Source organism: Salvia splendens, chromosome 14 (genome assembly GCF_004379255.2).
Source record: "Salvia splendens isolate huo1 chromosome 14, SspV2, whole genome shotgun sequence".
Lineage (NCBI taxonomy): Eukaryota > Viridiplantae > Streptophyta > Magnoliopsida > Lamiales > Lamiaceae > Salvia > Salvia splendens.
In genome coordinates, this window is record NC_056045.1 from 617,929 (window position 1) to 633,214 (window position 15,286).

The window sequence follows — 15,286 nt, forward strand, 5'->3', positions numbered from 1 at the left end:
TTATTTTTTCATACTGTAATTTTGCTATATAGACAATATGCAATATTCAACACTCACTCTAACTATGGTGGCATCTTAATGCTCCCCATGTTGATATCAAGATGATAAGTACGATTAACGTTTTTATTTTATTTTGGGCCACTTAAATTTCCCAGTATTTCGTACTAGTTAAATAAGATCTATAGTTGGAGTATGAAATTACAGGTCACAAATTTACAATATGTGAAGAAGGAATAGTTGAATTATGTGAGAGGTTCGTGAATAGTGGTGTATATTTCAATAGAAACACAATTTATTTTCTTTTTTTTTTCTGACATCTCAAGTAAAAATTCCAACAAATCTTAAACGCCATACAAAAATTAAAACACTATATGTGCAAACTGGAATGTGAATATTTTCAAATTCAACCACTTGTATATAATGTTCCACAAACCCACACTAAAGGGAAATTTCTAAAAAAATGGGACTATAAAAATAGTTGTACAAATTAATCAATAGGATGTTTGTCAGCCTGTTTAGAAGTGTAATGAGCAGAGAGCAAAACCAGAGAGAGGAAAGAACTTGCTGCAAATATTGCGTCGAACCAACGATGGTAGAAGTCGAATTGAATGTCACCACCCAACACATCTGTTATGATCATCCTGCAAAGCAGCCACTACTTCAGATGTAACGAAAACTAGAAGCAAGAAGCTCCATAGTCAAGTTGACGTAAGCAATCCTATAGTCGGTTTAAGAAATTGTACCTGTACTCGGTGGCCAAGCTTTTCCTGATTAATAAAATGGAAGACACAAAGTACATTCCCATTATTTCAGAGAGGAAAAGGACGACATTGCTTGAAGATCCACTCCCAACTCTCGAAACAGCAAAAAAGAACTGTTCAAATGCGATAAGAGTTAGGTCAGAGCAACGTAAGATGGATTCTGAGATCAGCCAACCAATAGTCTTATTTGAGAAAATAAGTGAAACTTACTTTCATCAAATTGGATAAGAATCCCCGTACAGATATGACGATCATCATCCCAATGAATAGAAGGGAAACATACTACACAGAAGGAAGGAAAACATTATATAAAGCGAAGACTGTTAAGGTAATTAGGTAGTAGTACAAGGTAGCATAGCGATCACTCATCACTGAACTCGTCTATCCTGATAGAAACAGGTTGTTCTTGAGGCTAACTTATCTCCATAGTCATAAGTCAGGAAGCATCAGTTCTTTTAAGCCATTTTACAGTGATCCCCGCTGTATTAAAAAGGTGATTTACAAATTGATACCCCACCCTTCCCCAACTTTACAAGTATAAAAATAAGAATGCATCTGATGCACACTGAAGAAAGAGCTCAATATTTTATATGACTTGACTGACAATTCATGTATGAAATATATAGGCATTGCATGCATCAGATGCATGTGGGAAGTTTTCGAAGCAATACCAAGGAAAAACTAACCTGTGATAATAAAGTTACGTTGATGCCAATATCAAAAAACTGCAGAAAGATGCTTATTGTCCTAGTAACAGGATCAACAGAACCAGCCTGAAAAAGTGTTGGCATTAAACCAGAACATTTTCAACTCCAGAATAGTAAACTTTGAGGTGAACGTAATAATACTAAGTAGAACAATGAGATAAGAAAAACAGAGTCATATAGTATTACCTCCTTGAACACAACACTTTGCAAAGACTGCACAATAAAGGAAACAAAGATAATTCAACAGTCAGTACTTGAGAATATCCAGAATGTTTAGTCCTGAAAAATATTAAACATTGTGAATCAAATTAGCTTTTAATCATGTCAAAACATTTACCTTTAACATTTTATATACACAATATATCGAACAGACATATCCTAATAGATTCTGCATGTGACCCTTCCAAGTTCGAGAATATGCTGCAGCTTCCTGAATAAGATAGATGAAAGAGAACGTGTTTTAACAAGAAAATTATAGTCAGTCCGCAATTGCTTCAATCTTACTCTTGTGAATCTTCAACTTGCAACATACAGGAAAAGGCATTTAGCATACCTTAGCTTGGCGAAGCTCATAGATTTCCAGAAATAGCTGCTTTGAGAGCTCTTCCAAAGCTTGTACCTCTGCTTCCAAGGTTCTGATATCTACACAAGTAAAAGTAACCAACAAGAAAGTAAGAACGCAGAACACAAAGAACTAACACGCCATTACATGTGCGACAATTACTAACCTTGCTCCTTTTGGTCATCCTGTACAGATCGAACAACCGTGCCAACCAATCGCTTTAGGAAGGACATATTGTTTGATTTCTGTTACAATAAAGTTACCAGAAATTAGACTCAAAGGTCACAGATAAGATCTTATAGAGAATATTTCATATTTTTTAGAAAAACGCAGTGAAACTGTTCATATGGTTTGTTATCAAAATGCCACAAGCGGTAGTGGTATGTAACAAGAAACTAGGGTAAGGGACAAAGCATCCTCCATAGAACGAGAAAAAGGGATTTTGGAAAACAATGTTAATTGATCCCTACAATGAGATTAAAAAATGGAACATATCTAATAGTACATAGAAAGGTAAGTGAACCTCTTCAGACCCTTGTTTTCGCTCTATCTCCATTTGACAAAGAATTATCTTCTTCTTCTTGGATATGCAAGTTTCTATTGACTGCATCAGTTGCCTCTCGATTCCCTTTATTTCTGTTTCCTCAATTTCTCTTCATTTCAAAAGAAAGGAAATTATAATAAACCATTATATCATTGTGCTGAGAACCGTGGAATAATATAAGAAAGGTAAAACTTCTAATGAAAAGCAAACATCATTCAACAAAGAGCTATGAGCAGAACTCTAATGTGTGTACTAAGAAGCCTGTTGAAGGTTAAGACTAATTATAGTATTGTTTCTTAGAGATGTTCAGGAAGCTCAATGCAAAACAAATATACGCTTTTGTTCATGGCTCTTTATTATCACCAATTAAATTTAGAATAGAAAGTACAGTGAAGTATTAACCACGACGATACAGATAAACATGCACACCCACGCTCACACACAAAAAGGAAAGAAAAGGTTCCACTCAAGACTTCGATATTTTTAATTGGGCTTTATGCACAAACTAATTACAATATGCAAACCAACATTCAGTTCAGTAAACCAAGCCAAATATCTCACATAACTCTTACCGAATAAAGAGAGAAAGGTAACTGTAGGGTAAATTGACTGCTCCAAAACCAGAAAGTATAGCCATGACAGTCACGCCAATGACCCCAATCCTGCTCACCAACTGGGGCATGGTGAAGAATCCTGACAAGAATATTATTATAACAAAAAAAAAGAAAAACAGAACAAAAATATAAGTACTGCTATTTAAAAGAAACATATCAAATGCAATATATTGTAACATGTCACTTTATGTTTTCAGATTACACTATATGGAGTGAAAGCGCAAATAATAGGAGAAATGGAGTCGCTAGATGTGAAGGAGAAAAGTAGTTTAGCATAGTTAACCTCATGACGGAGTAATTAAACAAAACATGGCATTTTACACACAAAAAGGAGATGACCAGGAAGATACTAGTGATTATACACTTGGAAGCCCCTAGCACCATTAAACAAATCCTAACCTTTATCCGGTGAAGGCATCGGAAAATGAATACCCAGTCGCCAAAAGCCATATAGATAGACCAACAAGAATATAACAGCACCGAGTGAGGCCCGCTCCTTTCTAACACCTGAAAGAAAAGCAGATAATAGAGCTTTAACCGGAAGCCTCCATATGTATGTGCAATGAAAATAGAGCGAGGAATAAAAGGTACCCCTACCCCCACCTCACCCACATTCACCGCGAAAAAGAGATATTAGAAATCAAAATCACCCACCCTCCATCACCATATGTTTGAAAGAAAACAACTAAAATGGAGAAAAAAGCACACACTAAATTTATAAAAAAGCTGCCAAACTTACCACTGTTCGAAAGCATCAGATAGCAATGATAGTAAGGCAACATGAAAACGAGTAACATTATCAAACAAAACAAATCCACCTTCCAATTCATCCACCTTGCCCTGCAGACAATACAGTAAATGAAAAAAGTCTCAGATCAGATCAAACTCCTCAAATGCCACCGTGAAGACGGAGCACCAAGTATCACAAATTCATACAGACTAAACAAAGTTCTCCATTACTTTCACAATGAGATCATAATAAAACACGTACACTAGTTCAAAAATGTAAAGAAAATGAATAAAGATCGCAAGAGCACTAAGGCTTTACGTGGTTCGACGTAAGTCTACATCTAAGGAAAAGAGATTAATCTATATTATTCACTTGATCAAGAAATTACAAAGAACACTTGAATTACAAAATGAAACTCAAAACCACAAGTTGAATCTCACTCATTTATATGCTATCTATCATCTTCTATCCTAGCAACGAATCATTTATACACGCAACCGAATGCAGCGAAAGATAACTGCTTGATCAAGAAGTCCAACGACTTTAACCGACGAGCTTCTACTAATTGCATCAAGTTTCAAACCTTACGGTATTTTGCACGGTCACAGCCCAAGAGATAAGGCTTGTTATCTGAATATCCAAACGCTTATTGATAGCAACTAAATTAGGCTACAGTGTCCAATTAAAGCTACGTAAGCACAAACAAGGGAACTACAAAGCATTTCACAATCAGGAATTTCCGAATTAACTACAAGAGGTGTAAATCAACACATGCTAGAAAATGAAATGTTAACGCTCTCTCGACCTAAAAATTAGGGGAAAAGCACAAGGTACAACAGCTAACTGCTTACTCTTTCGAGAGAATGGGAATAATCTCGAATAGGACGAGCTCGAACAGATTGCAAGAGAATGCAAAAACAACACTGAATATGATCTGAACCAGCACCCTCTTCTCCTCGTACTCCTTGTAAAGCCGGCGGTTCAGGAACCACAAGCCGCCCCATCCAAGCAGCAGCAGCGACCCCACCACCACCACCCCCTCGTACACCAACCTACCCCACCCCATCCTACAATATGTGCGCTCTCTGTCAAAACCCCTCTCGCTCGCTCTCTTCAGCTCCGCTGTTCAATCCACCGCCACTTCGGTTCCGCGGTGGTCATCAATCGATGAATTAGAAGCTTCCGAGATTTGCAGGAATTAGTAGAAAACCTTCGAGATTGCGTTTGATGATGGATCGATCATGGATTTTTGAGATGCAATTGCTGATTTGTGCTAAGCATTTAGGCGTTGAATAGTTGGATTTGATTGAGATTTTGGTGTGCGTTTGCGAACTAATGAATTTTTGTTAGCTTTTACAAACACATGAATTGAATTCAATTATTTATTTTCTACTGGGTTTTTTCATTTTGTTCTTTTTCTTTTTTGTTTAAGCAATAACAAAATGATACGATTGTATTGATCCAATGCACAGTTATTAGAAAAAAAACATAAATTTTTTTTACTAATAATACTTCATCTATTCCATAGGAGAGATTTCGGAAAAAGGGGCTAAATTCGCATGCCTTTCGAAATTTGGGATTAAATTCGTTGACCTTTCATAATTCAGGACCATGGCATGCGAATTTTTCGTAAAAAGGGGTTTTCGAATTTTTATATGTTTTCTTTTCTTTTTCCATATTATTTCTTTTATAATATTTATGAATTGACTAAGTTATCCTCTAATCTACTTATTCACAATAATTTTATTCACTCAATTTTGCAAATCACAAATATCAACGCTGCTGTGTAATTATGAAAGCTTCAATTTTCCAGCTCTGTAATGATCAATTAATTTATCAGAATCATGGAACTTCCATATTCTCTTCGCCGTCATGTTCTCCCCCACCTTGTTCCTCCTCCTCTATGCCAAGTTCTGCCACCACCACCGCCGCCACCAACACCACCTTCCCTCTCCTTATCCGCCTCCGGACTCGACAAATCCCCCATCAAAGCCATCCTTTTCTTCCGCTTCTCCTCCCTCCTCAGCTCACTCTTCGGCTTCGAATGCGGTGCCTGCCTCACCAAATTCGACGACGTCGACTTCCTTCACCTCCTCCCCAAATGCAACCACGCCCTCCACATCGGCTGCATCAACCAGTATCTCGAGACGAACTGCACATGCCCCCTCTGCTGCCTCCATGGCACCGCAGCCGACCTCTCCTCAAGTCTCCGGTTCCTACACAATCTGCCGTCGGCGCTAGATTCTGATCTTGAGCTCGAGGCAGAGAGAGGAGGCTGTCGTGGATCCTCTAGATTCTGCATTGGCGGAAGCGAGGGACACCGATGCTGGAGAGCATGTCACCGCTGTACAGACTGAACAACAAGATCTTGGCGCTGAAGAGCCGGTGGAGCAACGTGATCTCCTCCGACATAATACTCCTCAACTCAGGTGAGGAGGAGAGGAAATTAGGGCTTGAATCGGTCTCTCGGAATCCTGACGAGAAGAAATCCATGTTGGAAATCGTGGTTCATCCAAGATTCCATGATTAGAGGAATGGAAATTCGTAGTTTGAAGAAATGAATGTGATGAAGGAGAAAGGTTTGGCTTCTGGAAAAATAGTGCAGTGGCGGGGTGAAAATAATTGGAGTAAAATATAATCAAAATTCTTGTGAAAATATTAGAGGGTAATTTGGTTATTCTTAAACATTGTGAGAAAAACAATTTAAAAAAAGAAGAGAAAACATATAAAAATTCGAAAATCCCTTATTCCGGAAAATTCGCATGCCACGATCCCATATTTCGAAAGGTCGGTGAATTTAATCCTAAATTTCGAAAGGCCTGCGAAATGAGTCTCTTATTCCGAAATTTCTCATTCCATAGTAATAGAGTCATTTTGTCATTTTGGTACGTTTCATAGAGACACATTTTGGTAAAGTCATTTTGGTACATTTTCCTTTTTAATAAAGTCAACACATTTCTTATCGCCTACTTTACTCTATCTTATTTATTCTCTCTTATCTCTCTACCTTTTCATTTTCCACTTTATTCTCTTTCTACTTAACTCACCAAACACAATTTTCTTTAATATTTATGCCAAAAAGAAACACTTCCATTACTATAGAATTGAGGGAGTACGCATTATCCACATAATATCACACCACCCAAATGGTACTAATAATTTATGCTATTACCGTAACATGTAGTACCAAAATTAATGCTTACCTAATACTAATTTTAATTAATCTATGTCTATCCTATTCTAACTACGAAACGATATTAATCTAATTTGGAGAAGATATTTATAAAATTATGTTATACGTGGAGAAATTAAATTATGTTTGGTTGGCTGAGATGATGTCTAAGATAATTTTATTAAGTTATTTTATAGTCAAGTTTAGAAACAAGATTGATTATAGTTTTATTTTAATTTATTGGCAACTTAAATAATTAAAATTGATTAATCATAATCCAAAAACTTATTTATTTTAATAAAAATAAATGAAATCAAATAGTATTATCCAAATTTAGCATAATCATTTCAATGCTTACAATATTATTGTAATCTTATTTTGCTTGTTTGGAGTTTCAGCAAAGCATTTCATTGAAAAGGATTCCACAACTGATTCACAAAATAAGACAATACACTATAAAACTGATTTTTAACATGTCTCGTGCCAGAAAACATTGATTTCAAGGACGTCTCTTGCTGATAAGCTCGAGAAGCCTCGTTTGAACAGGTTCAGATGGCGGTCGCAGTGTGCAGACCATCTCCTTCGTCTTCCCAAAATAGACCTGATCCAGCGAGTACCTCAGCTTGCTCTCCATTTCTTCGATCATCCTTCCCATATTACAGAGATGACCCGCTGCAACAGGAAGATCCATATTCATCTGTATGGGGAAAAGGACCGAGATGTGGCATGAGAAGCGGATAAACAATACAAAATCGCCACCATTCGTAGTCCAAGTGGAAAATACCTGTCTTCTGATCGATCCTGACAAGTTGAAGTTGCCTGAGGACTCATCGTTTGTGGTCAATGAGAGCATCACAGAGCTAGTCAAACAGTAACGAGCAGTTGCTTCCTCTAGAGGAACCACCTATAAACACGAAAACATATGAGCATAACTAGACCACACGGACTCTGTTTCAGAGTCGGATGACATACCTCAATGACATGTATTGCTTCCCAAGATCCTTCTTCTAAATAACCTCTTCGGCCATCTGCAGTCCTCGAGCCATCTTTTAAAGCGAAAATCAATGCATAAGTAGAGGAAGAAGAGTAATAAAAAATAAATAAATGGGAAAAAAAAATTTACCCTTTTTTATTAAGAAGCAAGCAATGAAACCTTCGTCTTCGTGTTCCCAGATATACACTGATGAAGTACCACCTTCATAGTACCTATTGATTGATTGGTCCACTTAAGCTGTTTGAACTCTCAGAGAAACAAAATAGAAATAGGAAAAAGTAACGATGACATTAAAATTATAGATACATAAATATTATACCAAAAAATGCAACATCACTTCTTAGAGTAGTTAGGAAGCAGTGGTATTCATTATTTTTTGCAAGAAGTTTATATATAGTGAAATAAATTGCAAGTTAAGTAAAAAGACCTCACTGGTCACAATAAACCATGAAGACATCATTTGCATCCACCTCAAGTTTCCTCAGCTCCTGAGATGGATAAAGCCCGTCGTCTAGTGGGGGATGGTATTTATTTGACCAAGGTGACCTTCAGGAGCCAAAACAAGAAACAACCGAAATAACTATGTTTCAGTAAGGGCGGGAAAGATAAGAAGATAAAAGCATTGGTGTTTAAATGCTCCATGGTCCAGTCTCCAGTTTATTTGCTAAAAAGGCTCATCATAAACATAATAAATCATTGGCCATTGATGATGTTACTTCACAAGAATTAATGAAAGTATACACTACTGCGTGTGCGGCATACCGATAAGAATCTGCATCTCGGTTATATTCGCATAATATGAACTGCTTCCCACTATCAACATCACATAAAACCTGAGGAACAACATTATGTTTAGCAATTTTTGCAGTGAAGATCACAGTAAGGTCCTACTTTGCATAAAGAGAAGGCCTGCTTGTAAAAGTACATGAAGACCAAATTTAATTAAATGCACGAAATGCAGTTCAGATCATGCCAAATAAGAGACTAATCATCTTCCTATCCATCGGTATATGGGATTGCAACAAACCAAGAAAAAAAAAGTAATAACAAGCAGAAAATATGTATGAAATGATCCTGATACCCCAGATGTTCTTCATCCTTACGGACCTACAACTATGGCTCAAAACTCCTTCACGAATCAACATAAAATAAAGCAAAAAAAATCCCACAGCAATTAATAAATCAAAAGATAACAAACATGAGAATCTACTTCAACCGAATGAGCTCTTTCAGGTTCGATGTAGCATGTAAGACAGAATAATATCCTAAAATACAATTCATTTGAGCTATTTATGACAAAATCCTAGATACAGCCAGAGTGCTATTATGAAAATAGAATTTATTGTCTCGGTTCATGAGTCCAATACTCCAATTCATTATATAAATAAAATTAAAATTTCAGAACCTAGACTTAGAGAAGAAACCATAAACAAACTACACAATTGCTGAAGGTAAAGCTGAATTATACATCGCCACAGCAATTCCGCCAACAATTTTCCCCAACAAATTACAGAAAAAAACTGAGAATACAAAATCCAATTGCCACGGAAAAAAAGTAACCTTCAAAATTCAAATCGCATAATCTACTGATCTCCGATGAAATTCTCAATCTAGACGATTTCGAGCATACGCACACACATATATATACATGTAGCTAAATCGAATTAATCCAATTAAACCTGTACAAGGCACTGCAACTATCTCACCTGAAGAGGCTGGTCAACTTGAGAGAGGAGATCGGCGGAATGATGCGGTAAAAGGCTTAACAATGCCGTTAGCGCCGCTTCGGAATGCTTGGGCGGAATTCTTCGCATCAATCCCATTGCTGCCTCCATTTTGAGCTTTCGTTTCTTTGATTTCGGATCTATTTCTGTTTCCGTAATTCTTTAAAAATGTGGGGTATTTATTTGAGAGAAAATGCCAAAAATGTCATTTTTAGCTTTTCCTATGAATGCGCTATGGAACGAAATTATAGCTAAAAAATGAGACATTATTTTATTTTATAGTTTATGGAGTAGTATATAGTAAGTATGGAAATAAGTTTAAAGATTCATGATTTGTAATTGTGTGTAACATTTATAAGCCACAAATGTCATGTTTTTCATTTGGTTCAAAGTTGATTTAGTTATAATTCAAATAATACATAATATACAAATCAAACTATAGTAGTCATGAGTACTCTTGAAATAGCTCTTGAGTTTGAAGATGAATATGTTCTTCAATTACTATACTTTCGCAAGAAAAATTTTCATGTCATTCAATTCTAGTCCTTTTCTATTTGGTCATTTTATCATGCATTCTAGTTGCTTAACTTTTCAATTATATATATGTATTTTTTACTCTCGTAAATTCGTATGCTCCATTGCATCGTTCCAACTTCCCATGATCAAATATAAATAAGTTCAATCTATCACTCTCAAAACTCAAGAGTTAATGCAATGAACATGAGAGCATCCACAATAGTCTAGGACCTCCCATAGCCCTCACATAGTCTTCCCACTACCACATCATCCAGCACTAAAATCCTCATGCCACATCATCTGGACATGCAACTGGACATCAAATAGCTCTCACATAGCCTATCCACATCACTAATAACAATTATATAAATTTAATTTACAATTGTAGCAACATACGGAATTTAATTTACGAGATAAATACAGGAAAATTGAATAATACTATTCAATTTAAATTTAATTTAACTTAATTTAATTTGATTTAATTTAATTTAATTTATGAGATAAAAAAAATTAAATTCTGACGCCGATCCGGGGCCTACAATGGTGCCGTGAGGATCGGCGTTAGAACCGGCGTCACCACACGAATCGGCATGGGTACGCCGAAATTGATGCCGATTTCGCCGACGCCGGTCGCAATGGTTCGGCGTCAGAACCGGCGTCGGCGAAAAATCGACGTCGCGGTTTTGACGCCTCCATTGCTGGAAGTCTTTCTTCAAACACTTCTTGGGTGTCAAATTATTGAACCACTTTTATATAGATTGAAATCAAGGTGTCACAAAAAGATTTGTGGTGTTATTCAACTCTAATAATAATGTGGTTAAAACTACAATTATAGTACTCAAAAAGAAAAATTAAATTAAATTCAAAATTAAATTACCTAAAATAATATTCCACTAAGAGCATCTCCAGTGGTTCTGGACATTCAATGGCCTTCCCATAGTCTTGCCACTGCCACATCATCAGCACTAAAATCCTCCTGTCACATCATCTGGACATGCAACTGGACAAGCAATTGGACATGCAATAGCCCAGCCACATCACTCAATTATGAAAAACAAACAATTAACAATCACACAAAATACAGAATTAAATATACGACACATATACGCGAAAATATACTATTTTCATTTAAATTAAAAAGTACATTTAAAAAATTACATAATTTTAAATAAAAACTAACGCCTTGCAATCCTCCGCGCCCGCAACTCTTCAATTAAATCATTTTGGAGTCGAATACGAGCATCCGTTTGACGCATATCGGCATGTGCTTGGAGGAGGGCTTCTTCATCGTGAGGTACCCCACCTCGTACGTTGGCGGCGGCGACGCCGTGGCTTGGACCTGCTTCATTATCGTCGTTGGCCCAATTAGTCAGTTCTACACCTTCATCTTCGACAATCATGTTGTGCATGATAATACATGCGTACATTATATCAGCAATGCAGTCGACATTCCACAAACGCGTTGGTCCCTTAACAGCAGCCCATCGAGCCTGAAGCACACCAAATGCGCGCTCCACGTCCTTTCGCGCCAACTCCTGCCGCGTCGCAAAGTAGGCCTTCTTCGCATCTGATGCGCACCGGATCGTCTTCACAAAGACGGGCCACCTAGGGTATATCTCATCCGCCAAGTAGTAGCCCATATCATGCTGGTTGCCGTTGGCGACAAAACTGATGGTCGGACCGACGCCCTGGCACTGCTCGTTGAAAAGGGGTGACGAGTTGAGGACGTTTAGGTCGTTGTTCGAACCGGCTATCCCAAAATACGCATGCCAAATCCACAGTCGGTAATTAGCTACGGCCTCGAGGATCATTGTGGGATTCTTTCCCTTGTAGCCGGTCATGTAGAACCCCTTCCAGGCAGCGGGACAGTTCTTCTACTCCCAATGCATACAATCTATGCTGCCTAACATTCCCGGGAACCCATGCTGATCCCCGTGCATCCGCAGCAGATCCCGGCAATCTTCGGGGGTAGGCTTTCGGAGATACTGATCACCGAATACTTCAATCACGCCCTGACAGAAATACTTCATACATTCAATGGCAGTCGTCTCACCGATGTGGAGGTATTCGTCCCACATGTCTGCCGAAGTCCCGTAGGCCAACTGCCTGATTGCCGCAGTGCACTTTTGAATAGGGGTGTGGCCGGGTCTGCCAGCCGCATCGTGCCTGAAGCGGAAATACAGATATCGATGCTACAAAGCGTTAACAATACGCATAAACAAGTCCCGCCTCATCCTAAAACGACGCCTGAAATGGTTGGCGTTAAAACGCGGCTCCTCTGCGAAGTAATCTGTGAACAGGCGCTGATGTGCAGCTACATGATCACGATCAACCACTTCTCGACGGTGGACAACTGGTCGTGGGCGAGGTACCGCCGGCTGCATATAACTCTACAGCCATCGATCAACCTCACGGCTCGTATAGGTATCTAGCTCTTCGTTCATCATACGCTCGTACTCATCAGCATCCCCACCACGGCCACCACCACTACCACCGGCATTACTCATTTCTCGTTGTTAATCTTGTACAGAAATTAATTAAGATAGAGAAAGTATTCAAGCCATATATACCCAATAATTCCCATTATGGAGTGAACTTTAGAGTCGCGTGAGACTTGAAAAGAGAGATGTTATCCTCTACTCCATTCTGCTCCTCTTAGTGCCGTTTTGGTACAAGTTCTTTTTTTGTGTGTGGCGTCATAATGTTTGAGGCCACATACCAATGACCTAGCTATGAGATGTCTTTAGGGTTTAGCCTATTAGGTGCAGTTCTGTATGATTACCCTCTTATGATGAATCACTTCACCCTATTTAAATAATCAAATTCTCCTTTTCTTTGTTACCATCTGTGGTATAAAAATATTATGAGCTGGTTTTTGTGCAGGAATGCTTGTGTGTGTTAGTTTGTGATGATCTTGGAGATGTGTCTTCATCAGCCCAGGCCTTTTTTGGACTTCTGGTTTCATCGAAAGAAAAGCATCAAACAAAACATGAGATTGTTGAACTTTTTAGCAGGTAAATATTTTTCACTGCATTCTGTTGTTTTTGTCGTGAAACCTTGAATTGATTATAACTTTGTTTCACACACACACATACAGGTTGATTGAAAAACTTCCTCAAGTGGTACTGGGTAATGAGGAGTCACTTGCACTATCACATGCCCGAAAGTTGGTAGCAATTACATATTTCGGTGGTCCCAAACTTGTCGCAGACTACCTTCTTCTTTCTCCTGTAGGCTTTCCATTTAACTCTTGTTTAGCTTTGTTAATGGCACCTAAGACTTAGATATCTCGTTCCCGAAATCCCACCCTCGTTTGGTGGCCTTATATTACTTGACTTCTTCTAGGTGACAGCTGCTCGTTTCTTGGATGTGTTTGCGCTCTGTGCAAGTCAAAACTCTGTTTATGCTGGTTCAGTCAACAAGCTTAAGCTTGCAGCAGCAAGACCCAGGCCACATCATCCGGCTTCAATAGCTGAGATCCAGGGCATTACTAGTGCTGAAGGTTCTCGGGGATGAGGTATCCAGAAATAGGAAAGTTTCAAATGTATAGGAACATGGAAATAATGAATATAAGCATTCCACCATGGTTGACTAATATGGATAGTCAGAAGCTGTTTCAGGAATCCTGAGGCTAGTCAGTCTATATGTGCTCACAGATGGTTTATTTAGGTGTTTTTGCCAACTAATCTTCATGCCATTGACAAGGTTATTTTATTTCAGACTCTCGAAGTCAGGGTGGTCCGCACTCAGGTTTAATTGATATTCTCCTTGAACACTTCCGTAAACTGATATCTGAGCTGCGACTGAGAGAAGGAAAGCTGGCAGTCTTGGTATAAAAGAACGGCTTCAGGTCAGGGCATTTGGTGCGGCAAGCTAGTAATCAAATGATTTTTGGGCTGTCTGACTCTGACCAGTATCCTCAATAAAAAATTCCCAACAGTCAAAATTATCAAACAACTACCAGTATCGAACATTTGTCAATATGAATTCGTAATTGTTCTATTTAAGGATATTAGTTGTTAAAATCATACACTTTAGTCAAATTCTGGTTTGTTTAAGACAACTTAAAAACTTCAAAAGAAGTAGGCAATTCACTGAAAAATATAGTTGAATTAGCAAAATAAAAATCAAGATGATGTCGTTTATATCAAAATCACGTGCCTCTATTATTTCAATCGAAATGATGCCAAATGTCAAATTTGGACCACTTAATACAATCCAAATTAACTTTATAGTCTTTCGTCCCCGAAAATTTGTCACATTTCATCTTCTATACTCGTTTTAGAAAAATGATAATAAATAGTTAGAATAGAGAAAGTAAAATAAGAGAAAAAATACAGTAGAGAAGACTCTCATCTATGTTATTATTTTACTTATTTTACCCTCTCTCCTTTAGCTATTTATTATCATTTTTTAAAAATGAGTGCAGAAAATAAAATCTAACAAATTTTTAGAACTGAAGTACTATTTCGCACGATTCAATTCATATACCTTAGCAGTAATTCTCAAAAGACTAAAGTCCAATTTTGGTCTCTTACATTTGCTCTAAAATTCTTTTTGGTCACATACATTAAGTTTGTGACTTTTTGGTCCATAACATATTGTTTTGGTACATTTTGGTCCCAAACAAAGTCACAAACTTAATGTATGAGACCCGAAAAGAATTTTATGAAAAATGTACGGGATCAAAATTGGACCTTAGTCCTAGATTATAATTGAGTTATTAAATTGATCAAACATTTTGACTGTTAATTTTAATAAAAATGGTTATTTTGGACCAAAACAACATATTTGAGACCAAAAGGTACTAACACAATGTATTAAGGAGCAAAAGGTCACAAACTTAATGTAAGAGACCAAAAAAAATTTTACGACGAAGGTAAGGGACAAAAATTGGACTTTAATCTTCTCAAAACACTTCTCCCCCAAAAACTATACCTCAATTCAACCCAAAACCTCCCC

At 37.6% G+C, this 15,286-nt stretch overlaps 3 protein-coding genes across 3 annotated transcripts; 1 reads left to right on the forward strand and 2 right to left on the reverse strand.

Annotated features, from left to right (window-relative positions):
• Positions 1–372: 372 nt before the first annotated feature.
• LOC121765705 (GPCR-type G protein 1) lies at positions 373–5,282 on the reverse strand. Its single transcript, XM_042161910.1, has 13 exons — positions 4,770–5,282; positions 3,928–4,028; positions 3,588–3,695; positions 3,147–3,267; positions 2,554–2,683; positions 2,197–2,275; positions 2,022–2,110; positions 1,806–1,898; positions 1,655–1,681; positions 1,448–1,534; positions 972–1,043; positions 744–874; positions 373–641 (listed from the first exon to the last, which is right to left on the reverse strand). Exons 1-13 carry the CDS (start codon positions 4,982–4,984, stop codon positions 488–490), a joined length of 1,407 nt encoding a protein of 468 aa, XP_042017844.1. The 5' UTR covers positions 4,985–5,282; the 3' UTR covers positions 373–487.
• Positions 5,283–5,762: 480 nt separating this feature from the next.
• Positions 5,763–6,275, forward strand: LOC121765579 (putative RING-H2 finger protein ATL12). The gene has a single exon (XM_042161777.1). The coding sequence runs from the start codon at positions 5,763–5,765 to the stop codon at positions 6,273–6,275; it is 513 nt and encodes a 170-aa protein (XP_042017711.1).
• Positions 6,276–7,482: 1,207 nt separating this feature from the next.
• Positions 7,483–9,979, reverse strand: LOC121763563 (probable F-actin-capping protein subunit beta). The gene is made up of 7 exons (XM_042159605.1): positions 9,791–9,979; positions 8,847–8,917; positions 8,517–8,630; positions 8,214–8,296; positions 8,063–8,136; positions 7,875–7,994; positions 7,483–7,787 (listed from the first exon to the last, which is right to left on the reverse strand). Exons 1-7 carry the CDS (start codon positions 9,917–9,919, stop codon positions 7,590–7,592), a joined length of 789 nt encoding a protein of 262 aa, XP_042015539.1. The 5' UTR covers positions 9,920–9,979; the 3' UTR covers positions 7,483–7,589.
• Between the last annotated feature and the right edge of the window lie 5,307 nt (positions 9,980–15,286).